Source organism: Homarus americanus, unplaced genomic scaffold (assembly GCF_018991925.1).
Source record: "Homarus americanus isolate GMGI-L3 unplaced genomic scaffold, GMGI_Hamer_2.0 scaffold39155, whole genome shotgun sequence".
Taxonomy (NCBI): Eukaryota; Metazoa; Arthropoda; class Malacostraca; order Decapoda; family Nephropidae; genus Homarus; species Homarus americanus.
This window is the reverse complement of record NW_024737042.1, coordinates 2,143,986-2,171,216: the sequence shown is the minus strand read 5'-3', so window position 1 is coordinate 2,171,216 and position 27,231 is coordinate 2,143,986. Positions and strand designations below refer to the sequence as shown.

At 39.4% G+C, this 27,231-nt stretch overlaps 1 protein-coding gene across 3 annotated transcripts; it reads right to left on the bottom strand.

Moving 5' to 3' along the window:
* Window positions 1–1,095: 1,095 nt before the first annotated feature.
* Window positions 1,096–27,057, bottom strand: LOC121872568 (DNA replication complex GINS protein PSF3-like). Of its 3 annotated transcripts, none has more exons than XM_042375386.1 (5): window positions 26,785–27,057; window positions 23,847–23,988; window positions 19,885–20,014; window positions 19,415–19,647; window positions 1,096–1,199 (listed from the first exon to the last, which is right to left on the bottom strand). In XM_042375386.1, the coding sequence occupies exons 1-4, from the start codon at window positions 26,891–26,893 to the stop codon at window positions 19,420–19,422; spliced, it is 609 nt and encodes a 202-aa protein (XP_042231320.1). In that variant the 5' UTR covers window positions 26,894–27,057; the 3' UTR covers window positions 1,096–1,199; window positions 19,415–19,419. The 3 variants fall into 3 exon arrangements, with proteins under 3 accessions (XP_042231320.1, XP_042231319.1, XP_042231318.1); XM_042375385.1 differs by lacking the exon at window positions 1,096–1,199 and adding an exon at window positions 6,449–7,150; XM_042375384.1 differs by lacking the exon at window positions 1,096–1,199 and having other exon boundaries at window positions 17,649–19,647; window positions 26,785–27,055.
* Window positions 27,058–27,231: the final 174 nt, after the last annotated feature.

Sequence of the window (27,231 nt, the reverse complement as noted above, 5' to 3'; positions counted from 1 at the left end):
CCTAGCTTATATTACAGACGGGCAAGGGGTGACCTAGTTGAGGTGAATAAGCATCTCAGGGGGCACTACTCAGTCGAGTGTCCTTACCTGGAGCTGGCGAACGCTCGCCCCACAAGGGGTCACAACTCAAGATTGAAGAAGCCGCAATTCCAGAAAACTGTGAGGGCAAACTTTTACGGAGTGAGGGTTGTAAACTCTTGGAACAATCTACCAGAGAAGGTTGTGACGGCACCGAGTGCGAGCTCTTTCAAGACAAGACTTGACCAACACTGGAGCGGGTTCAGGTACATTCAGGAGCCGGTGCATGCCCAGTATTTGCTAACAGTGTATGACAGAGACGTGACCGATCGCCCGGGCGGCTAGCGAGCTGATCTTTTGGTGAAGAGGATAAATGAAAAGGAAAAGTAATCTGACGTGACCGATCGCCCAAGCGGCTAACGAGCCGATCAGTGGCGAAGAGGATAAAGGTAAAGTAAAAGTAATGAGTTCCCCGCTTCGCCATATTTGTGTTACATTCAGCGGTAAGCTTTGGGTCCATCCAATATGGCGCTGCCCAAATTTTGTTGGCCGCAACTTTGCGCACTCGAGAACAATGGCTTGCTCGATCCAGTCTTTTTTTCGAGATCAGTGGTAACTATCCTATGGTGAAATAAATACAATATCTTTATTTTTAGGTAATTTCAAGCTTTACAACCATCCAATAAACACATTCCTTGAGTGATATAAAGAGCTACATGCCTAAAGTGATGCCTTTCAGGAGAATTACATGTCTTAACTGAACTAAGTGTAATATAGATGAATTTGTGGGGTTCAAGATGTTTGGTTCACACTCAGGATGGAATGGAGAAAGGAAACTCACAATGTGCTCTCTATATACATGTTGTATTGGATGTACAATGCAGCTTGGTGCTGGGAAGGCAGCATGGTTACAAGCGTGATGTAGAGAGAGCTGGTTGGTGAGGATGCTCACAGGAGGACAGCTTGTGGGTCGCCATGCTCGCCGGCGGGAGCGAGGGCCGCCAGGCAGGCGGAGGAGGAACGAGGGCCGCCAGGCAGCGGCGGAGGAGATGTGGTGTTGCTGGCTGGTTGGTGTAGGTAGAAAGAGACAGGTCACCACGAGGTCAGGTCTTAAATAGCGGGGGGTAGGCGTGGCTTAGTAATTGACCCCCATTCCGTGATGTATGGCAGCGCTGGTTGACCTAGACCACGAGGCATACACTGGGGAATTAGTGGGGTCGACTACTCAGCGACAAACAGCGTTTGTAGGGGAGAAATCCACTACATTACCATCCTTCCCTCCCTCACACACATCCCTGCTAAATGGAGCTACACTTCAACCAATAAAGTCAAGCAGTCTCTAGAACAGTGTAGAATTAGAGGTGGATATTTAGAGAAAGGTTGGTGGATATAAGCAGGTGGATGGGTGGCATGAGAATGAAGAACAGGTGGATGGATGGCATGAGATTGAAGAAGGAGGTGGGTGGATGGCATGATAATGATTGAGCATACCAAAGAGGGAGATACAGTACAGGTTGTTGTTGGCAGCGACGAGGAGCCTGGTATGTGTGAGGACTTTGGGGTAGTGGGGTTGAAGAGCTACATGTCCATGAATGTGCCCGGAGCTGTTGTGGGCACCATCTTTGTCAAGCAACATAGCGAGTGGAGCACAGTCTGCAGCGAATTGCTGACCAAAGCGGATGCCAAGGTGAGCTCAACTAACACATCTTGGTGACCATGAGTCCAAATAAGTTCATGTGGAATTTATGACTGCATTCTTTTGTCAACGCCTCTATATCTACTCTATCTGTTTATAGTATACAAGTACAGTATCAAATTGTATCATTATTAAAACACTCTTATTGTTTAACAGTTCCCCCCCCCCCCCAAAAAAAATGTTTTGTATAAAACTTAAAAAAAAAAAAATCATGACTTGGGCTGGAAAATGTGGATTTCCTTCTATAGGTATTATACAAATAGATAATTTAATTAAATCCAGTAAAATCTCTATTGAACAGACTAAATGAAGATGAAAGTCTATTACCGGTATATCGAGGATCCATTAGATGTGAAACCTCCATCTAATGGATTATATGGAGAGAGAAGTCCGTTATATGGAGGTTTCACAGTAATCTGGTAACAATTTCCAGGTGTTATGTCGAGGCCTCGGGTACGAGTCGGGCTGGGCAGTGCCGCTGTACTCCCCCTATCTGTTACTACTTCTCTACCCCACTGAAAACAGCAGGGTGTGGGTCACTGGACCAGGGTGTGAGGGTAGTGAGGAGTGGCTGGGTCAGTGCTACTTTAACTTGTGGGGCTTCACTGACTGTAAGAAAGAGAATGCTGCTGGCCTTTACTGCTATGATGGGGTGAGTGTAATTCTTTTCCCCTTTACAGAGTCTCTACAATTTGGTGTGTGTGTGTGTTTTAAGAATTGTGAATTGTTTTGTCAACTGTGTGTTGTAAAGATGTATCAGATGTCTGAATGTTGAGTCTTTGTTCGGTTAGGTTAGATTGGAACTCACTGTTGGAGATACACTTTCCAGTTACCTGTATTGTACTGTACTGAACCTTATGACAATACAGTACTTTATCAAACTAAATTTGCTTTTGCTGTTGAGTATTATTAACCCCTTTTCTTGTTCTTTCTCTTCCTCACATCAATTTCTAGTCTACCTAAATGTTTCTTCTCTCTCTCTCTCTCTCTTTGCCCCTCCCCCCTGTCTCTTTGCATTTATTTTCTAGTTCTTTTACCATTAGTGCCCATACGTTTGTCCTCTGTGCAGGGTGTGGACGTGCGCCTAGCAGAGGACAGTGGCAGGGTGGAACTCAAGCTGGGGGGTGTCTGGGGGACCCTGTGTGACCCCTTTTTTGACGATTTTGATGCCCAGGTCAGTAGTGTACACTCACTCAAAAAATTATATATTCAAAATTGTGTTGAAAAAATATGACGAAGGATTTTGGCAACCCCACCGAGACAACAGGAGTCGCAGTGTTTAGTCTGAAATTCATCTACCTCCCATGTACAGATAGTGTTTTGTGTGACTGTACATGTGTGTACACTTTACAGAGTACTACAGGAAACACATTATACAGTAAATGATAAAACAGCCAATCATTCAAAAACTAAAATGCTGCAACCACATGAAGTCCACACTTCAGACTTATTAACATATATTAAAACATAATTTTGTTAACATTAGGTTTGAACATTTCTAATATCATTATTATATTGTTTAAATATTTATTTGGCTTTATAACCTGAACCATTTTTTATCAGGTTGTGTTCATTAATTATAATTCTTGATGTCACCGCATTTATACTGTATATGTCTAGCTGACCATGGTATTGAACACGTGTGAACAGGTGGTGTGCCATACCCTAGGATACATAGGTGACGCCATGGCTCACACACGGGCTGGTCGAGGCTCACGACTCATGTGGCAGGTTGCTCTTGACTGCCTGGGCTTCGAGGATGACCTCCAACAGTGTCGGATCAAGATCCTGCCCAAGCCATGCTCTATAACCAGGTCTGCGGGTGTTGTCTGTTCTAACAGGTCAGTGACGTCAACCAACCAGTATTGGATGACGAGGTGTTATAGTGAGCAGCCTTATTCTCTCCCCGAGTCATGTGACAAATTTAACCCTAATCTAACCCTGCTTAACTTAACCTTACCTAACCCTGCCTAATCTAACCTAACCCTGCCTAACTTAACCTTGCCAAACGTTGTAAGTCGGGGAGGAGCTGTAGTCCGTTAAATACAGGTTTCAGTGTAGTTTAATTAATTATTTTAAGTGACACACCTGTACAATACACCTCTTACCTCTGTAGGACTGGAGATGTGAACAAGGGTCTACAGGCAGTATTGCCAGAGGAGTGTGGCAACCCAGAGGATGCCTCCACCAAGTACCTTCTTAGACTAGCAAAGGTGAGGGGCGGCTTCGTCCCTTCCCGATATGACTCTCCCTGGCTTGTCTCCATCCGCTCTCTTGTGGTAACTGAACTCAGTATCACACAGTTGATTCAGATACAGTTCTGTGCTGTACATATTTAGGTTGAAGTGTAGATACAGAGAGACACAAAATGAAAAAGAGTGAGCTAGTTTCTCATATGATAGTACCTGTAGTAGTAAGTCATATGACAATACTGTACTGTAGTGCATTAACCTGTATTACAGTACTGTTCATTGAAACCTCCATATAACGAACCTTGATCTAATGGATAAAGTCCGTTTGATGGAGGTTTCATATCTAACAGAACCTCAATCTAATGGACTTCCCTCTCCATCCTTCCATATAGTCCATTAAATAGAGGTTCCACATTACAATATACGTATAATTTATTCATAATTTACGTGATTTTATGTTTCACAATAACTGTATTTTAGTACTGTAATATTACATAATTGTATGGCCACATTGTAGTATTGGTCAAGACAGGAAGAAATACTGTACTGTACAGTACTATATAAGGCACATAGAACCCAAGTAAGACAAGCACCATAAATGAAAAAGTTAAAGTTTGTGGCTAACCTTCAAATTACCATAACATTGGAATCAGTAAAGATATTGAAGTGGTTCAAGTGTTAGATTGTAGCCTTTGTTAGTGTAGGTTTAACTGATACTAGTGAGAGACACCATAATGTATTGTTTTATGACATATTGGTTCTTGGACTACTATGTTTCTGGGCTCCTCTTATTATAGAAGAAAGAAGTGGGCAGCAGTAGTATAGTCAAGGACAAAAGTTCTCTCCCCATAGTGAAACTGAGTCACAGGAGTGAGTCTCTGAACCCTGACTGTTTCATCTGGTGCAAGTGTGCTGTTTCATCTCATTTGGGGTTGATACTGCTTTAGTTTGGGAGGGAGTGAACTTTTCACCCCGACTGTACACTAGAAAAATCACTTGAGAAAACTCACCCCAAGACTCTTTCATTCTTGTAAGTTAAGTTTGGACATAGCGTTTATCCATCTCTCTCTCCACTGCACCATTGTACTAGTACTGTATATTACTTTCATCATCTCATCATTGTACTATGTATCCGTTTATTACTATAACACTCTTGATTTAATGGTAACAGAGGAACCAGGGCTTGTCATGCGGGGGGTCAATCATCTCGGACTATGTGGTGACGGCTGGACATTGTGTTTACTCTCTGGGCAAACTGCTCCTCCACGTCAGGGTGGGAGATCATGACTCAAGATACCACGAACACTCAGAGGAGGTAAAGTATTGTACATATAACCTGCTCATTTTGGGGCTCAAATACAGTGAAACCCTTATTTAACGGACTATATAGGTGTAAGTCCATTATATCGAGGGTCTGTTAGATGTAAAACCTCCATGTACATATTGAACTACAGTACACAGTATAGATATAAAATTCCATTATGTCGAAGGTCCGTTAGACGTGAAACCCCTACCTAATGGATTACATGGATAGGGAAGTCCATTACATGGAGGTTTCACTGTATACTTGTAATCTGTTCACAACCATGGTGCTCTAAATGTGTGTGTGTGAGTGTGTGTTCAAAACTGGCAGAGTGAGTTACTGATTGGGTGAGTATTGGTCACCACAACTATGAGAAAAACAGATTTGTTTCTTTTGCCTGTTCTCACATGGGACTTGTGAACTAGTGACGAAAGTTCTATGTGATTTATTACTTATGTCTTTTTACCTTACATTATTTGATGTTAGTCTTTTAGGCTTTTATTTTAATTTGGTGACATATGATCTAAGCTGTTGCGCCACCAGGGATATATGGTAATTACCACAATCAATCAATCAATTAGTCAACTTGTCAATGAATTTTAATAATTTTCTTTGGGATTTTTAGCAAGACAAAATCCAATAGGAGAGAGACAGCACTGTAAGTAACCAGTACTAAATAAACCAGCAATAATCACGGTTTGCCTCTACTGTAATTTCCATATGGAGAATAATACAAACTATCCAGTCACAATATATACTGAACTTTTTTTTTTCTTCTCAGGAATTTAACATTGAGAAAATAATTTTACACCAGCGGTACAACCCATTGACGCTGGACAATGACATCGCCCTCATTAAAGTTCAACGGAAGAGAGGCAGAGGAATCAGGTGAGTGGTGTGTGTGTAATAATAATAATAATAATTAACGGTTTATTGAAAAAGTCGGCAGCCTGAAGGCTGAAAATATACATTGGACAAAAATTACTTATTACATACAAAGACATGGGGTGGGTGGGTCGTTTAACAAATGCTTTCATTACTGAAAGGAGAAGGAACAATGATTGAACATACAAATTATTATATAGTTTACAGTTGATGGCCTGGGCTGGTCATGGAGATACCAGGTAGTGTGGTGCAGTAACTCGTCCCCGGGTTTTGATATGAAGGATATGTATGCATGTGTGTACAGTACATACAGTAAAACCTCTATTTAACGGACTATATGGAGAAAAATGTCCGTTATATAGAGGGTCCGTTAGATGTAAAACCCCCATCTAATAGACTATATGGAGAGAGAAGTACATTATATGGAGGGTTCATTGTACTGTATTGTACCTACATTTTGTTTCCTAACTACTGTAATAGTGGTACAGCAGTAATGTGTATGCCTATCAATCTTGTGTCCTGGGTTCAATCCCCATCATGGGTACAGATGTGAGAAGTTGTATTATCCAGTGTGCCACACCTAACAAGACATGTTTTCTCTGGGTACTCTTGTTTACTGTACTCAATCAATCAATCAATCATAGTACTACCATGATCATATCTGAGGGTTGGCAACCACAGTCCTCCACTCTAAACATTCTCGGGCTGTTGTTAACAATCCTCTAATGTTTTGTATCTCTCTGGGGACCCAGTTTTTAATTTTTTTCATACATCCCCAGTCTCTGCCTTCCCCTGGCCCTCCTACCCTCACCTTTGCCCTTTAATATTAACAAAAAAGACTGTACTAACACTGGACAATAAAGGGCATAACAAAGTATCAAACAACAGACCAACGACTCAAACGACTATATTGCATTTTTCCTCAGCTGAGAAGAGATGCCCCACCCCCTCCTCAAGAGTTACAGCTGATTGGCTGTTGCAAATCTGTCCGATTTCGTCCTGAAGTAATGATGTATTTCTTAATTTGTTTATTCATAATTGTTGGGATGACTGTTTCTGAAGAGAAAGATATTTCGCTAAATTATATAAAGATACATGCATTCATTAATTCAAACATAAACACGAAGGAAGTTTATCAGAAATATTATACTGTACATGAATTAACTGTTAAACTTTGGCAAGGGGCACTGGTGGTAGAGCGGTACTGCTCTTGCCTTGCAAGCAAGATGTCACGGATTTGATACCCAGGCCGGCGGAAGTTGTTTGGACACTCTTCCTAGTCCCCTTGGTCCCTGTTCACCTAGCAGCAAAGTAGGTACCTGCTGTAAATCGAAAGTTGCGAATTCGTATTCAGGGACAAGTTGTTGGAGCTTCCAATAACTTGCTTAGACATAAACCATTGACTCTTCAGGTTTCTACGCCGTTGACTCTTCAGGCTTCTACGCCCTTAACTCATGAGACATAAAGGCAAGCATGAACTTAGCATGCTTCCCTGTTGGGCGCTGTAAACGCTTCTGTGCTTCACCTTACACAAGGATTTAGGGGGAGGGGGGGTGCCCAATAAAAAAATAAAAAACTCTGGCAGTAAATTCGTGCTTTCAGAGGAGGCATTTAATATATACTTATTTTTACCCACGATAAGGCATACTAAGACAAAATACGTATCAGTAATACTACATTATGCAAAAACTAACATTTTAAAATATCAGAATCACATTCAAATATTACTCGGCCATCAGCAGAGGCGGGAAATATGACTATGAACAACTTCATATTTCCTGCCTCTGCTAACGGCTGTGTAATATTTCAACGGTAATAGAATTAACTAAACATTAAATATAAACTAAATACAGTACTGTACTGTACAGTATACTGTATAATAATAAATAAAAAAAACAATAGAATACTATATTTTAACTTACTTTGAGGTGTGTATGTCATATTCCCGGCAGCTTAGTTTACATATCAAACAGCTGATTGTAGAGGCAGTCGATGATGACATGCCATATTCTTTACAGAGTGCATTGGTTCTAATGCCTTCTTCATGTTTCATAATAATTTCTGCACTGTATACAGTGACCCCTCGGTTAACGAACTCAATCCGTTCCAGAAGGTCGTTCGTTAACCGAAAAGTTCGTTAACCGAAACCATTGTTTCAATGGGTTTTTGGGTAATTGGTTCCAGCTCACCGAAAATTTCCTAAATTCAACAAAAATGGTAGAAAAGTTCACTTACTTTGAGGTGTGTATGTAGAAGGCTCCTGCATGATGATGATGATGGGAATTAGAATGGGGGTGGAGGACAAGGAAGAAGAAAAGGCATTGGGGTGGAAGAGAAGTCACCCCATGGAACCATTTCATCCATGAAATTTTAGTTCTCTTGGTGTATTTCAAGATTATTTTCTTTAAATCAACACTGCACTGCATTATATATTGTCAATATGTAAAATATATTTCAAAATGACCAATAAATTGCTTGGAAACACAGAAAAAAGCGTTTAGTTGAAGAGAGTCTCAAGCAAGATGTTACCTCCACTGAAAACAGAAAGAGACTAACGCCTGTCTGGTGTGTTAACAGGCTGGATGGCACGCCAGAAACTAGTTTCTTTACCTTCAATTATGTTCAATAATTGTTAAAATGACTAAAAAAGTTAATATTAAACTTTTAAAATTATTGAATAGTATAAACTTCTTGATATTTACTAAAATAGTAAGGAATTTAAGCCCTAGAACCGATTACTATATTGGCGGACTGATACTACAGCTGGTTGACTGCTAAGTGCAAGCGAAAACATGTTGAGGTCGGTTCGTAAGAAATTCGTTAACCGAATTTTTGTTCGTTAACCGAATTGAAGATCCTTATGGAAGGCAGTTCGTTAACCGAAATTTCGTTAACCGAGGCGTTCGTTAAACGAGGGGTCACTGTATTATGAATATGTTAACTAAATTACAGAATGACCAATAATTTTTAAATAAAAAATGCAGAAATATTCAAGAGATCAACTTTCTTGATATTTGCTCCACTGAAAACGAATGTAAACATAGAACAGATTACTGTATTGGCGGACTGGCCGATCAGCTAATGTGCACAACAAAACGTGTTTGTCGTAAGGATTTCTTTAATCGAAGTTTTGTTTGTTAATCGAACTGAAAATCCTTATGGGAGCTAATTCGTTAACCAAAATTTCGTTAATTGAACCGTTAGTAAACCGAAGGACCGCTGTATCTTTATATAATTTAACTAAATATCTTTCTCGCCAGAAACAGTCATCCCAATGATTATGAATAAACTCATTTAGAAATACATCATTACTTTAGGACAAAATTTGACAGGTTTGCAACAGCCAATCAGCTGTAACGCTTGAGAAAAATGCACTATAGTACTGTAAGCTAATAAGGGGTGACTTGATAAATAATAAATATAAGTGCAGTACAGACATTCCCCGGACTAGGGATTTCCGACTACAGATACTCCTTTAAGTCCTATTTAAAGAGAACGCAAAGTAATTCCCTTGGATGGACTGGGATATTTCCTACTATAACCTACCTGTAAGCTATATACAGCTGCTCCCCGACTTATGACGGAGTTAGGGACCCAAATCCAGGTCGTAAGTCGAAAATGATTAAATAATACATAGAAAATCTAAAATGGGTGTCTCTTTTTCTTCTCAGCACCACAAAACTCTCACTTTTAAGCTTGCCAGCTATTTTAAAGTGAATTACAAACGAAAATTTTATCAGTACACAGAGCAATCACCGACGTTGGGACTCGAAAATACGTAATTTGACAAAATTTTGGTACGACTTAGGCGGTCGTATGTCCGAGTGGTCGTAAGTAGAGTAGGTCGTAAATCGGGAAGGAGCTGTATTATGGTTATATTTTAACATGTAATTTTGGGTAGATATGTGAAGAAAAAAAATATATAAATAAATAAGTAATAAATAATAATAATAAATGAAAGATTAGTAATTATAAGGCATAAAGTATTTTTAACTCGTAGCTTTGAGTAGATGTAAGTACAGGTTGACAACCCTTTATCCGAAATTCTGAAAACCGAAAAGCTCTGAAAACAGAAAGTTTTTTGTGGAGCATTTTTTTGGGATTAGCCCCAGGCATAGATCACTGACCCACATCGGGGCCTGGGGGGCGAAAATGTAATAGTAATACTAATTATAATAATAATAATTGTAATTATTCATAGTAAATAAAAATTTTAATTAAAAAATACACCAAAATAAAATAATAATGATAAAAATAATAATAAATAACAATAATACTGTATTAATAAAAATAATAATAATAATAAAGAAATACAAGAATGAAAAAAAGATAAAAAGTGAGAAACATGACCTAGACCTATGATTATTATTATTATTATTAATTATTATTATATTTTCGCCCCCCCCAGGCCCCAATGTGGGTCAGTGACTTGTGCCCGGATGGGCTAATACAAAAAAAAAAAAAAAAAAAAAAAAAAAAAAAAAAAAAAAAAAAAAAAAAAAAAAAAAAAAAATTCTGAAAACCAAAAATTTACAAAATCCGAAATGCCTCTGGTCCCAAGGATTTCGGATAAGGGATTGTCAACCTGTACTGTACAATAATTTTCTTCTTTTCTTTACTCAGTTACATACACACAATCTTACATAAATAAAGTCCAAAAATAAATAATTATCATGAGGTATGGTATAAAGGTTTAAGAAGCCATGGACTTCCACCATAAAGATGTGTGGAGAGTGTGTGGTGGTCAGAGGATCTGTTGCTAGGGACATTGCTGTGCGCCACTATAGCGTGTGGTCTAAGGAGATACTTGTATTTTAAGCCTAACCTAACCTAACCTAAATATCTTGTAGACCGCATGCTATAGTAGCGCCCATTGCTGTGTTACTAAGGGAAACACCAGGGGTGACTGTGATACAATTTGACAACTTAACTTGTATAATTTTTGCTCTGTTAATGGTTTCCTTAATATTATTATTTTTTTTTATTATTAATGTTTATATACCTACAAATTTATGTTTTAATGTTACAGTTCAAGCTACTTTTAGGGGTGAATCTAGTGATGTGAACAGTGTCTTCACAGCCAATTACAGAATGTTTACTGTATCTTGCTACTCTATCACTAATGCAGGCATTCTCTTTTAGGTTCAGCTCATGGGTAAAGCCCATCTGTTTACCACAGCTCAATGATTCCTATAAAAACCTTCATTTTTGTTCCGTGGCCGGCTGGGGACGCACCTCTCTAGATGAAAAGGTGACAGAATCTAACTTACCCTAATCTACCCTAACCTAACCTAATATCCCTAAACTAACCCAATCCCAAGGTGTATGCATGTTTCAATCCCAGATGTTGTTCTGTACAGTCAACTCCTAAAAATGTCCACTCACCTCTCCCCTTGAACCACAAACCCAGAGATTCAGACTCACGAATTCGAAACATTTATGGATAGAATAATGTACTGTATTACAGTAGTCTGCTGCTTCGGGTTCACGAGTTTGAATCTTGGGGTTCGTGGTTCAGGGGGAGAGGCGAACAGACTTTAGTAGTTGACTGTACACTTCCCAAAACTTCTCCATCACTATAAGCAATATGCAATCTGAAAAATGAACAAAGAATCTGAAACCATTCCAAGTTGACAAGCCCCACTTTGCTCCTTCTCACATTCATTTGTGTTGAGAGTGTACATCTAAAAGAATGATGAATTGTCCATTCCAGCATGATGTGTCAAATAATCTTCCATTATTACCATATCTGTATATTATATTTCATCCATTATGATCATTCTAAAGTGTGATATAGTCACCACATGTTAGCTACACTATCAATTCCCACAGTAACATTAGTTTTGCTCTCGTGCAGGAAACTGGACTGCTACGGGAAGCCTCAACCACAGTTTTGCCAGATTATTGGTGTGAAGGTAACCCCTCAATTGGTGGGTCAAATACGTACTTCTCGTCTATGGTGTGTGTGGGTGTGAGGAATGAGTCAGTTAACCCATGCAGGGGTGACTCAGGAGGACCCCTGGCCTGCACGGTGGATGGTCGACGTACTCTCTACGGTCTTGTGTCTTACGGCCTACCCTGCGGAAACATGACCTGCCCCGATGGCTTCACTCGTATTACTAAATATCTTCACTGGATACTTGAAAAGATAGCTCCTGAGAATACAGTGCTATAGGGAAGATAGATTGATTGAGGTAATTACATCCCTGGCGACGCAACAGCTTAGGTCATACGTTGCTGAATTAAAATAAAAACTTAAAAGACTAAAGTCAAATAATGCTAGGTAAAAAAATACATATAATAAATAACAGAACTTTATGAAGTGCATTCAGTGAGGTAGTAGGTAGCTACCAAACAAGGAGGGACTACTGCCTGGGAAGATATTGGAAGCATAATGTGTTGTCTAATGGTAGACCCTGTTGCCATATGGCATCATGAAAATTGGGACCAAGTCCCAGGTTGCTGATCTGACTTTCTGCCTCATTTACACACAATTGTAGGATCTCAATTGTTTCTCTTACTAATGACAACACAACATACATATACTGTTTTTCACCTTTGATCCTTTTATTTTCATTTTTGTATTTCTTTGTGGGTCTTTATTACTAATATTATTATTATTATTATTATTATTATTATTATTATTGTTGTTATTATTATTATCATCATCATTATTATTATTTTATTATAAATTTGGTATTTATATTAAATTTTTTATTTACTATGAATTATTATTATTATTAATACATTTTTGCCACCCAGGCCCCAATGTGGGTCAGTGACCTGTGCCTGGGTGGGCTAATGCCCGTAAAAAAAATTAAATAAATAAATAAATATATATACCTGTACTTATGACAGTCCAACTACTCTACTACAAGTATATGAGTTCTTGTTGGATATAAAATCATTTAATATACAGTCAACCCTCACTTTACGTGGTCCCACATTCCGCGTTTACGCGGTGCCTTGCCAGAACCTAACGTGCTCACATTACGCGGTGCGTGAACCCCATTATGCAGAGAGTGTCCGGCGCGACGCTATTTTTAGATTCGTCCCACCCGCCTGCCTGCCTGTGCTCCTCGCCTCTCCCTCCTCCTCCCTCTGCTTGGGCAAGCCGCGCGGTAAGGTTGCGCAGTGTGTGTCTTTGTTGCGTTATCACTGACGTCATATGACATATCAGACTGTGATTGGCCATGCATCCCTACCCCCCTCTGCTGCTAGCTGTAATTGGCTTAAAGTATTATGACGTGTCCACCCGGGGGAGGGAGGGAGGGAGGAAAGACGATCCTTGACCTAGCAGCGCCAGTTTCATCCCTCCACGCCAGACCGTGTAAACGTGCATCCATTGTTCTCTAAAATGGCTTCCGCCGGACCACCACCCCCAGAAAGAAACCTTTCCTTACCTGGACCCAGCGGCACTAAGCCAAAGAAGACACGACATTCCTTAAGCTACGAGGTGAAGTATACCATCATCCAAGAGTTGGAGAAAGGAACAAGGCAGGTTGATTTGACGCGCCAGCATGGTGTGAATGAATCTACGATTCGAACAATAAAGAAGGATACAGCCAAGATAGAGGAGCACATGAAGATCACAAAGTCTACAGGTGCTTCTATGATCAAGTATTTTCACAACCAGGTGCTTCTCAAGGCAGAAAAATTACTTGTGAGGTACTTGGTGAGTCAGGCGCGACGGAACATGGCAGTCGACACGAGCTCTGTTAAGGACTACGCACATGAACTGTACATTGCAGTGGCACGAAAGATGGGAATTACAGAGCCCAAACCCTTTAATGCTTCCTCTGGGTGGTGACAGAGGTTTAAGATCCGGTACAAGATCACCAATATAAACATTGGTGGTGAAGAAGTTAGTGCTGACCGTGCTGCGGCTAGGGAATTTCCTCCGTTTTTACGTGAGATTATGGAGGAAGGACAGTACACCGACGACCAGATGTTTAACATGGACGAATCTGGTCTTTTCTGGAAAAAGCTACCTTCCAAGTCCTTCGTTGTAAAGAATGCCAGCAAGATTCGGGGCCGGAACATGCAGAAGGAACGCATCACCGTCCTGTTTACCACCAATGCCTCCGGTACCAGTAAGCTCAAGTTATCGGTGATCCACACAGCACGCAAGCCGCACGCCTACAAAACCATGGACATGACCAAGCTAAATGTCCACTGGCTGACCGCACGTAAGGCGAGGATGTTCTCTACACTGTCCCTCTCCTGGTTTGATGACTGTTTTGTTCCCGATGTAAAGAAATTCTGTGAGCGACAGAATGTGCCATTCAAGATTTTGTTGCTGCTGGACAACGCACCAGGACACTCGCCCCTACTGTTAGATCGTCACCCCAACGTAAAAGTGGTCTTCCTTCCTCCCAACACTACGTCTATATTACAGCCCATGGACCAAGAGTTAATCTGTAATGTAAAAGCTGCATTCTCTACGAAAAAATTCAAACTCCTGAACGACTACACCAACACCAGGGAAGAGTTGCGCAACCTGAGTGACACCACCACCGATAGCAAGAGCGAAGAAGATGAGGATCAACAGTTGGCACAGCAAAAAATACTGTTCAAACAATTCTGGAGAGTATTTAACATCAAGAAAGCTGTGGACTTCTTGGTGGAGTCATGGGATCAGCTGTCTATTGCTATAATTCGTCACGCATGGAGACATGTGTTGCATGGAATACCAGGTGAGAGGAGGAGTCAATCTGTGACTGGTGAGGTTCAGACTGTTGCAGTAGCAGTGGACCTTGCCAGAGAAGCTGCGCAGACTGTTACAGTTCCAGGCTTCTTCGAGACCACCAACGACGACATCCTGGAGGTGATAATGGAACCTGATGTGACTACCGAGGAGATGGTAGATGATGATGACGACGTCAGTGAAGAGGCAGGTGGTGCGTCATCCCAAGAACAACACTTATCCCATAGTAATGTTAGGGGTGCCATCGAGTGTATCGAGAAAGCCAAGCTCCTCCTTTCCGACGACCCTGACGCAAACAGGTATGAAATCTTCACTACCCAGCTGTTGCAGACTATAGAGCCCTACATCAAGGTGTATCACAACAACATCAACACCAGCCGTCAGCAAAGCATAACAGATTTCTTCGCCCACAACCCACCACAGCCAGCCCAAGCCAGTGATAGTGACAGTGAAGATTACTTTGAGGGATTTGTCAGGGAAGCCCTGACAACTGTAAGTGACAGTGATGGTGATTCACCTAGTAATGGTGATTCACCTGAGGGCCAGTAATCTGCCCTCTGCCTCGGAACCAGCCTCCATCCCCGTATGCCGACCCATCTCTTCTACTAACGTAAGTGTTCCACATAACTTTTAGTTTCCTAACCTAACCTTTATTTTTCCTATGTTAACCTTTATTTTTCCTAACCTAACCTCTTCTATATTACTTGTTTTTTCATACCATCATAAAGTTAAGATAAAATTTTTACTACAACAAAGTTGTGTGTCGTCAAAAAGTGGAGTTTGGGGGTCGGCCCGGACTCTATTTCAATTAATTCCATATGTTATGTTATTCACTTTACGCGTTCCTCACTTTCCGCGGGACCCTGCGGGTTACATTAACCGCGTAAAGTGAGGGTTGACTGTACAGTGAAACCTCTATTTAACAGACTACAGTGTATGGAGAGGAAAGTTTGTTATATCGAGGGTTCGTTAAATATGAAGCTTCTGTCTCATGAACTACATACAGCAGACATGAAAGTCCGTTATATCGAGGATCCATTAGATGTGAAACCTCCATCTAATGGATTATATGGAGAGAAGTCCATTATATGGAGGTTTCACTGTATTGTACTGTACACTAGCAATTTTTGGAAAGACCAACTGAAATGTTGTTGAAGATACCAGTGTGTGTGTGAACAAAGATTGTCAAACCTCAATACAGTATTAAACAGCCGTGTGCCAAAGATTCTTGACAAAATGTTCTACATACTGTATTTAAAACATGAAGTATAAGTCCACTCTCTCACTGTTATAAGCTTACCACATTAACATTAAGTCCAATCTCTCACTGTTATAAGCTTACCACATAAACATTAGGTCCAATCTCTCACTGTTATAAGCTTACCACATTAACATTAGGTCCACTCTCTCACTGTTATAAGCTTACCACATTAACATGAAGTCCAATCTCTCACTGTTATAAGCTTACCACATTAACATTAAGTCCAATCTCTCACTGTTATAAGCTTACCACATTAACATTAAGTCCAATCTCTCACTGTTATATGCTTACCACATTAACATTAGGTCCAATCTCTCACTGTTACTCATATCATTTAGTCTGTTTGAAGTTTTAATGGTCATTACATAATTTCTTTAGTGTTTGAATTACCGTAAGTGAAGAGGAATATATTCTCCTTGCCTTAAAACTATATCTTTTACTGTATTTGATTTCACTTAGAGGAAATGAAGTTGACTTTCCTCTGTGTCTTTCATGCCTGCTTGTTGTTAGTAAACCTCAAGGCTATTACGTTTAACATTCATACTCTATAACAGCAACAGCATAATAACAATAATAATAATGATGATAATAATAATAATAATGATAATAATAATAATGATAATAATAATAATAATTGATAATCAATTCAATTTACCCAAGGACAGGTGACAAAGCCGTGAGATGCTTATTTCCAATAGAGTCCTTATACCAGCAGCATCTGGTGTTGGGAGGGCCACCCATCCTAGTACTGTACTGTACTGTATTAACCAGACCCAACGCTGCTTAACTTCACTGATCAGTTTGCGGATGACACCAAAATAGGGCAGCAGATTAATTCAGGGCAGGGTGCAAATGCACTACAGGAGGATTTAAATAAACTGCAGGGGTGGTCTGAAAAATGGCAAATGAAATTCAACACCAGCAAGTGCAGCGTACTTAATATTGGAAGAATAAATACTGTCAATGTATACAGCCTTAACAACATCAACCTAGAGAAGTCGACTGGTGAAAGAGACTTAGGGGTACTTGTAAGCCCGGACCTACGGCCTAGAAAACAGTGCGTTAATATTTGAAATAAGGCAAACAGAGTACAGTATTGGGTTTTATATCTAGAAGTGTAAGTAATGAGAGTGCAGGGGTCTTATTGCAACTATATCTTGCGCTAGTCAGGCCGCACCTCGATTATGCGGTTCAGTTCTGGTGCCCTTATTATAGAATGGATATCAATTCACTGGAGTCGGTGCAGCGAAGAATGACGAAAATGATTCCGGGACTTAGAAACCTTCCATATCAAGATAGGTTAAAGAAACTAAACTTGCATTCCCTAGAAAGACGAAGAGTGCGGGGAGACATGATAGAAGTATTTAAGTGGGTGAAAGGAATCAATAAACGGGATACAGATAAAGTTCTTATAATATCCGAGCAGGATAGGACTCGGAGCAACGGATTTAAGTTGGATAAGTTTAGATTTAGGAGGGAGATAGGAAGGAACTGGTTCACAAATAGGGTGGTGGGCGAGTGGAACAAGCTTAGCTACTTTGTAGTAAGTGCTGGAACGCTGGAAAGTTTTAAAAGGAGGCTAGATAGATGCATGGATGATAGAGAGTGGTAGTAACTCTCGACAGGAGCTGCTATGCACAGGCCAACCGGCCTATTGCAGACTCCTTATTTTCTTATGTTCAGACAAGACGCAGTGTTTACAGTCAGTCAGCATTGATACTACAGTAATAACAATAACCAGGAATATTAACCAGTGAATGGCATTACTGTATATTAATTTATGCCCACTTTGTCGACTCTAAAAATTTCATATTTTCCCACAATTATCTACTGTCAGTTAATGATGACCTGACCTCACCCAACCAGACCCAACGCTGCTTAACTTCACTAGTTGGACAAGAAACGGTGTTTCCAATGTGGTACTACTGATAGATACCCCGCCTAACCTATCTACTGTACCTAAAGTTTCTTGAATAAAATTGAAACTTCTTTTTAACGAAAAAAAAATTACCTTTTATTAATTCCTTCTTTATCCAGTAATACAGTTACTAAAAATCACTATCAATTGTTACAATAAATAATTTGCGATAGACAAAATCCAGTATTATTCAAATTACTGTATAGGTATCATAAGCTTTTGACCATTCACAATTATACATTTTTTTTAATAAATCATCAAATAATATTAAGTAATAAAATACTGTATCTACAAATATTTTATAAAAAAAATCTTGGTGTTTCCAAGTGTCTTTGCTCTATATACAGTCTTATCTCTTTCTTAAAACATTCAGCCCCGGTGGAGAGATGATGGACAACACATTTATGACTTGGTGAAATGTTTAGTACTCAAGACTGATAACAATAACAGGAGAGCAATATTATAAAATGGCTCAAGACTGTCACCGAGACAATAATTAGTCAAGACTGTTACCGAGACAATAATTAGTCAAGACTGTTACAGAGACAATAATTAGTCAAGACTGTCACCGAGACAATAATTACCGGTAGTCAAGACTGTTACAGAGACAATAATTAGTCAAGACTGTTACAGAGACAATAATTAGTCAAGACTGTTACAGAGACAATAATTAGTCAAGACTGTCACCGAGACAATAATTAGTCAAGACTGTTACAGAGACAATAATTAGTCAAGACTGTTACAGAGACAATAATTAGTCAAGACTGTTACAGAGACAATAATTAGTCAAGACTGTCACCGAGACAATAATTAGTCAAGACTGTCACCGAGACAATAATTAGTCAAGACTGTTACAGAGACAATAATTAGTCAAGACTGTTACAGAGACAATAATTAGTCAAGACTGTTACAGAGACAATAATTAGTCAAGACTGTTACAGAGACAATAATTAGTCAAGACTGTTACAGAGACAATAATTAGTCAAGACTGTTACAGAGACAATAATTAGTCAAGACTGTCACCGAGACAATAATTAGTCAAGACTGTTACTGAAGCAATCATTCACTGGCCATGGAATAAGTTTAACATTGTGTTCTAAGCTACTCCATGGCTAACTGTCAAAAGAAAAGTGAAGACTATTTTAGAGAGCTGCCTAACCTAACCTATCCAATGATCAACGAGTAGTGATGTGACGACAATCCATTTAACAAGAGCTGATCTCTGTCAAGTACAGTATCACACAGAATGTAAACTACTCCAAATCTTGAGTCAAGAATTCTAAAAAAAACCCAAAGTGCGAGACATTCTTAGCATCATCAACACTAGTCTGTAATAAATCTTGGATAGTGGAAACCATTAACACAAGCTACACAGTACATACATACAAATTTTAAAAGCAGATTACACTACCAGTAAAAGTAAGCAAAATTTACCGTAACTAAGACAGTTCAGAAAATTTCCTCTTGTTGTGTTGTTCCACCATAGGGGATGTGGTGACAATGTGAGCTCTGCGGGACAACCACAGTTGGTGGTCGCGGAAGGTCTTGCGCCCAGTATGGAAGAGAGATTTCTCCAGTTCGTCCAACTTGACCATGTGAGAGTTGGCGTCGTCCTCGAGGGAGTTTAGAGACGTGTCCATAATTCCCCGTAGACGTTCTCTCAGCGTCTGAAAAATTATAAATACAGTGAAACCTCTACTTAACACACTACAGTTAAGAGGTTAGTCTGTTAGATCAAAGTCTGTTAAATAAGAAACTTCCTTCGAACACACTCTATGAAAGAAGGTAGTCCAATATATATGAAACCTCAAAGTCCATTATATGGGGGTTTTACAGGTACAGTACAGTACAATACAGCATAGTACAGCTACACTACAGTACAGAACAATACAGTAAAAACTAACCTCTACTAGCAGTGTGCCTAGATCTGGCGCCTCAGTACCAGCAAGAGGTAACAGGTGTTGGCCCAACTCATAGAAGTGTGGAGACAACATGTGTAGATCCACCAAACTTGCATCAGCTTTCAGAATTTCCCTGGTATGAAGATTAAGAAGTACATTTTTTTTTTATACAGGGAATAGCCCACCCGGGCACAGATCATCGACCCACAACAGGGCCTAGGGGGCGAAAAAATAAAAGTAAAAAGAAATTAAAAATAGGAAAGAAAATGATTACAGTATATTAATCTACACCACAAAGAAGCAGGAAAAACAGCTTTTTGAAGTGAGACAGATTGTATGAGTATGGAAACACATAAGAAGGCAGAGCATTCCACAGTTTGGCTGTGTGAAGAAAGAAGGATGTACAGTGGCCCCTCGGTTAACGAACTCAATCCGTTCCAGAAGGTCGTTCGTTAACCGAAACGTTCGTTAACCGAAACCATTGTTTCAATGGGTTTTTGGGTAATTGGTTCCAGCTCACCGAAAATTTCCTAAATTCAACAAAAATGGTAGAAAAGTTCACTTACTTTGAGGTGTGTATGTAGAAGGCTCCTGGATGATGATGATGATGGGATTTAGAATGGGGGTGGAGGAGAAGGAAGAAGAGAAGGCATTGGGGTGGAAGAGAAGTCACCCCATGGTGCCATTTCACCCATAAAATTTTAGCTCTCTGGTTTAATTCAAGATTATTTTCTTTAAATCAACGCTGCACTGCATTATATATTGTCAATATATAAAATATATTTCAAAATGACCAATAATTTGCTTGGAAACACAGAAAAAAAGCGTTTAGTTGAAGAGAGTCTCAAGCAAGATGTTACCTCCAGTGAAAACAGAGAGAGACTGACGCCTGTTTGCTGTGTTAAGAGGCTGGATGCCGCGCATTAAACTAGTCACTTTACCTTCAATTTTGTTCAATAATTGTTAAAATGACTAAAAAATTGAATATTAAACTTTTAAAATTATTGAATAGTATAAACTTCTTGATATTTACAAAAATAGTAAGGAATTTAAGCCCTAGAACCGATTAATGTATTGGCGGACTGATACTAAAGCTGGTTGCCCGGTCAGTGCAAGCGAAAACATGTTGAGGTCGGTTCGTAAGAAGTTCGTTAAGCGAATTTTTTTTCGTTAACCGAATTGAAGATCCTTATGGAAGGCAGTTCGTTAATCGAAATTACGTTAACCGAGGTGTTCGTTAAACGAGGGGTCACTGTACTATAACGGGTTATTCTAGTGTGACCGACATCCACAGAGAAACGGTTGGCACCACGGGCAAGACGAGTGATACGAGCCCACGGCCTTGCCAGCGGTACACAGGATGCCAAATCTACCAAACATTGCCCGTTAAAGTACTGTACACCCGTAAAAGAGCGTGAACTAACATTGCGGCGAAGAGAAAGGGATGAAAAATTATCAACTAAAGGAGGAGAGTTAATAAGACGAAATGCCTTTGATTCCACCCTATCAAACAGTTGGACAGAAGAAGAGCCACCCCGGATATGAGAGCAGTACTCCAAGTTAGTACAAATGAATGCCTTATATATACTTGAAGTAAATACTCAGGAGTGAAGTAGCTACGGCATCTGTACAGCATTCCTAGCTTTTTGGGAGGCAGCTTTAGCAATGTTGAGGATGTGTGGCTTCCATGCCATATTAGAGGAAATGGTGAGGCCTAGTATATCTGTTTTAGAATTTGGCAGAATGATAGCATCCTGAAATGTGATTGGTGGGAGATCATCTAATTTGGAAAGTGTGATTGGTAAATACTTTGTTTTATTACAATTGAATTTAACCAAGTTTCTACCTCCCCATTCGGAGATGCTGCACAGATCCGCATTGATAGATGTAATGATATCAGCTCAAGAAACAGATCTAGTTTGAGAATTAGGAGGAAGGGAAAATGTGAAGAAGAGTGAAGAGTAGAATCATCAGCGTAAGAATGGATAGAATTAGTCATAGTGTGAAGTAAATCATTGACTAAAAGAAGGAAGAGAGTCGGTGAAAGAACAGAAGCCTGTAGGACACCGCTACTGGTAGAGAAAGAGCGAGTGATCGATCCCTCGACAACAACTGCCATGGATCGGTTCTCAAGAAAGCTAGAAATTAGAGTTCAAAGGGGGGGAGAGAAACCATAAGAAGGAAGTTTAGAAAGCAAAGACTTGTGCCATACCCTGTCAAATGCTTTGGAGATGTTGAGGGCCACGACGAATGTTTCCCCATAATCCCTGAGATTTACATATGAATACAGTACTAAGAAATACATATGAATACAGTACTAAGAAATATATATGAATACTAAGATATACATATGAATACCAAGAAATACATATGAATACAGGTATGAAGAAATACATATGAATACTAAGATATACATATGAATACTGTATAGTACAGTGGTCCCTCGGTTAACAACGGTTCGATTAACGAAATATCGGTTAACGAATTACCTCCCATAAGGATCTTCAATTCGGTTAATGAACAAAACTTCGATTAACGAAATCCTTACAACAAACAAGTTTTGTTGTGGGCATCAGCTGCTCAGCTGATGGGCTAGTCTGCCAATTCAGTAATCTGTTCTATGTTTACATTCGTTTCTAGTGGAGTAAATATCAAGAAAGTTGTGCTCTTTAATATTTTTGCATTTTTTATATTCAATTATTAGTCATTTTAAAAATTAGTTAACATATTAATAATATATGCAGTAGAGGGAACTTGTTTTTTTGCGCCCATCAGCCGCTTGACTCACCCACCAGGCGTCAGTTTGGCTTTGTTTACAGTGGAGTGAACATCGATTTTGTTGGTGTCTTAAAATTTTATTGGTGAAATTACTGCATCAAGCATGGGTACCCTGAAAGGTGATTTATCCTCCATCCCCACTTCCTTCTCTTCTCCCTTCTCCTCCACCCCCACTTCTAATTCCCATCATCATCATCAACCAGGAACCTTCTACATACACACCTCAAAGTAAGTGTACTTTACTGCATTTTTTTTTACTTCGTACGTATGTACTTTTCTGTGAGCTGGAACCAATTACCCAATATCCCATTGAAACAATGGATTCGGTTAACAAAATTTTTGGTTAACGAACGACTATGTGGAACGAATTGTGTTCGTTAACCGAGGGGCCACTGTACTAAGAAATACAAATGAATACGAAGAAATACATATGAATTCTAAGATATACATATGAATACTGTACTGTACTAAGAAAAACACATGAATAATTTACTAAGAAATACATATGAATACTGTACAACAAAATACATATGAATAGGATTAAATAATGCTTCTTGATTTTACAATAATCGATACAGTATTTTGTAAATGTGACAAACACCAATACTGCACTATGAGTACTCTTATTATACTGTGTAACTGCTGCTCATGCTAATTTTCCTGTATATCAAAAAAAATTTCAGTATAACTAACTGATACTAATGTCACTTATTTCAATCATACTATTGTAACAACTGTACTTCTGTATTTATCACCATTAATAACACAAATAAGTGATATTTAACCAAGGGCAGGTGACAAAGCCGTGAGATGCTTGTTTCCAATAGAATCCTTATACCAGCAGCATCTGGTGTTGGGAGGGCCACCGATCCTAGTACTGTACTGTACTGTAATGTATTAACCAGACCCAACGCTGCTTAACTTTACTGATCAGACAAGACATGGTGTTTACAGTCAGTCAGCATTGATACTACAGTAATACCAATAACCAGGAATATTAACCAGTGAATGGCATTATTGTATAATGATTTATGTCCACTTTTTCTACTCTAAAAATGTCATATATTCCCATAATGAACCACTGTCAGTTAATGATGACCTGACCTAACATATTCCATTCATCATCTTTCAGTGTGAATTTTTATAGCAGAATTATACAGTATACATCTTTCAGTACTGCACTGTACCTGTATTTCTCCTTGAATATTTTGGGCAGATGGCAGGAGACAATACGTCGACGGGAATATAACGCTCGGGCCAGCCAGCACGGCAGCTCAAGCTTGGTCCCGCTTTCTAGGTCTTTATTACCACTGGAGGGATCAAGGAAACCTGGTGGTGAGATTGTTTAGACAAAAAATTAACTAGGTGATTTCTCCAATCAAGTGATTATTACTATTTACAGTAATAAGCTCTATTTAACAGACCATATGGAGAGTAAGGTCTGTTATATCAAGGGTCCGTTATATGTGAAACCACGGATTATATGGAGAGAAAAGTGCGTTATATGGAGGTTTCACTGTACTATAATTATCCTTCTTAAGACAACCAGTTCTGTTGGTCCAAAATCTCCTGGGATGTCCCTGGCTCATGATAGGTTAAGTGAGAAGGGTGTTATCCACAGACGTGGAGACTCATAGATATTAATTCAGTAAGATTATCATAGGACAGTGCAGCCTACAGTGTTATTATAATGGACAGTGTAGTGTCCATCACTAGGCTATCATAGGACAGTGCAGCCTACAGTGTTATTATAATGGACAGTGTAGTGTCCATCACTATCATAGGACAGTGCAGCCTACAGTGTTATTATAATGGACAGTGTAATGTCCATCACTAGGCTATCATAGGACAGTGCAGCCTACAGTGTTATTATAATGGACAGTGTAGTGTCCATCACTAGGCTATCATAGGACAGTGCAGCCTACAGTGTTATTATAATGGACAGTGTAATGTCCATCACTAGGCTATCATAGGACAGTGCAGCCTACAGTGTTATTATAATGGACAGTGTAGTGTCCATCTAGGCTATCATAGGACAGTGCAGCCTACAGTGTTATTATAATGGACAGTGTATGTCCATCACTAGGCTATCATAGGACAGTGCAGCCTACAGTGTTATTATAATGGACAGTGTAGTGTCCATCACTAGGCTATCATAGGACAGTGCAGCCTACAGTGTTATTATAATGGACAGTGTAGTGTCCATCACTATCATAGGACAGTGCAGCCTACAGTGTTATTATAATGGACAGTGTAATGTCCATCACTAGGCTATCATAGGACAGTGCAGCCTACAGTGTTATTATAATGGACAGTGTAGTGTCCATCACTAGGCTATCATAGGACAGTGCAGCCTACAGTGTTATTATAATGGACAGTGTAATGTCCATCACTAGGCTATCATAGGACAGTGCAGCCTACAGTGTTATTATAATGGACGGTGTAGTGTCCATCACTAGGCTATCATAGGACAGTGCAGCCTGGTGTTATTATAATGGACAGTGTAATGTCCATCACTAGGCTATCATAGGACAGTGCAGCCTACAGTGTTATTATAATGGACAGTGTAGTGTCCATCACTAGGCTATCATAGGACAGTGCAGCCTACAGTGTTATTATAATGGACAGTGTAGTGTCCATCACTATCATAGGACAGTGCAGCCTACAGTGTTATTATAATGGACAGTGTAATGTCCATCACTAGGCTATCATAGGACAGTGCAGCCTACAGTGTTATTATAATGGACAGTGTAGTGTCCATCACTAGGCTATCATAGGACAGTGCAGCCTACAGTGTTATTATAATGGACAGTGTAGTGTCCATCACTATCATAGGACAGTGCAGCCTACAGTGTTATTATAATGGACAGTGTAATGTCCATCACTAGGCTATCATAGGACAGTGCAGCCTACAGTGTTATTATAATGGACAGTGTAATGTCCATCACTAGGCTATCATAGGACAGTGCAGCCTACAGTGTTATTATAATGGACAGTGTAGTGTCCATCACTATCATAGGACAGTGCAGCCTACAGTGTTATTATAATGGACAGTGTAGTGTCCATCACTATCATAGGACAGTGCAGCCTACAGTGTTATTATAATGGACAGTGTAGTGTCCATCACTATCATAGGACAGTGCAGCCTACAGTGTTATTATAATGGACAGTGTAGTGTCCATCACTATCAAAGGACAGTGCAGCCTACAGTGTTATTATAATGGACAGTGTACAGTAGTGTCCATCACTATCAAAGGACAGTGCAGCCTACAGTGTTATTATAATGGACAGTGTACAGTAGTGTCCATCACTATCATAGGACAGTGCAGCCTACAGTGTTATTATAATGGACAGTGTAGTGTCCATCACTATCATAGAACAGTGCAGCCTACAGTGTTATTATAATGGACAGTGTAGTGTCCATCACTATCAAGGACAGTGCAGCCTACAGTGTTATTATAATGGACAGTGTACAGTAGTGTCCATCACTATCAAAGGACAGTGCAGCCTACAGTGTTATTATAATGGACAGTGTACAGTAGTGTCCATCACTATCAAAGGACAGTGCAGCCTACAGTGTTATTATAATGGACAGTGTACAGTAGTGTCCATCACTATCAAAGGACAGTGCAGCCTACAGTGTTATTATAATGGACAGTGTACAGTAGTGTCCATCACTATCAAAGGACAGTGCAGCCTACAGTGTTATTATAATGGACAGTGTACAGTAGTGTCCATCACTATCAAAGGACAGTGCAGCCTACAGTGTTATTATAATGGACAGTGTACAGTAGTGTCCATCACTATCAAAGGACAGTGCAGCCTACAGTGTTATTATAATGGACAGTGTACAGTAGTGTCCATCACTATCAAAGGACAGTGCAGCCTACAGTGTTATTATAATGGACAGTGTACAGTAGTGTCCATCACTATCAAAGGACAGTGCAGCCTACAGTGTTATTATAATGGACAGTGTACAGTAGTGTCCATCACTATCAAAGGACAGTGCAGCCTACAGTGTTATTATAATGGACAGTGTACAGTAGTGTCCATCACTGTTCAAACTTTATGGTGAGACTTCCATCCGCATTCTTCATAAATTAATAAAAACAAATTATAACTTACCTATACCATAAGCAGTTCGCTCAAATTTACAAGGGACCCTCTCATTGGTGGCCAAAATGTCGTTAATGCTGAAATAACTTGGGAAATAACTGGGGTAGTGGAGAGTCATTGTTCACTTTATACCCGCGGCCTCCAACCATCCACTCATGACCCGTCTACACTAATAACAGTTGGGAAGTATTTTATACGAGTGTATATATATATATATATACATAGAAGTAATGTTATTTATTTATTTTTTAATTTTAATGTTTATCAGTGGCTCAGACGATAAAAACTAGAAGTAAAAATATCTATAATTTTGTGAACGCGTCTAGCTTCAGATGATTTATATCCTGCTTATATAATGTCTTTTACACTAAACAAAAATTAAAATAAAGGTTTATATAGTTTTACTAAAATATTAAAATAATAAAAATTAATAAAATAAACTAATTTTTTGTTTTA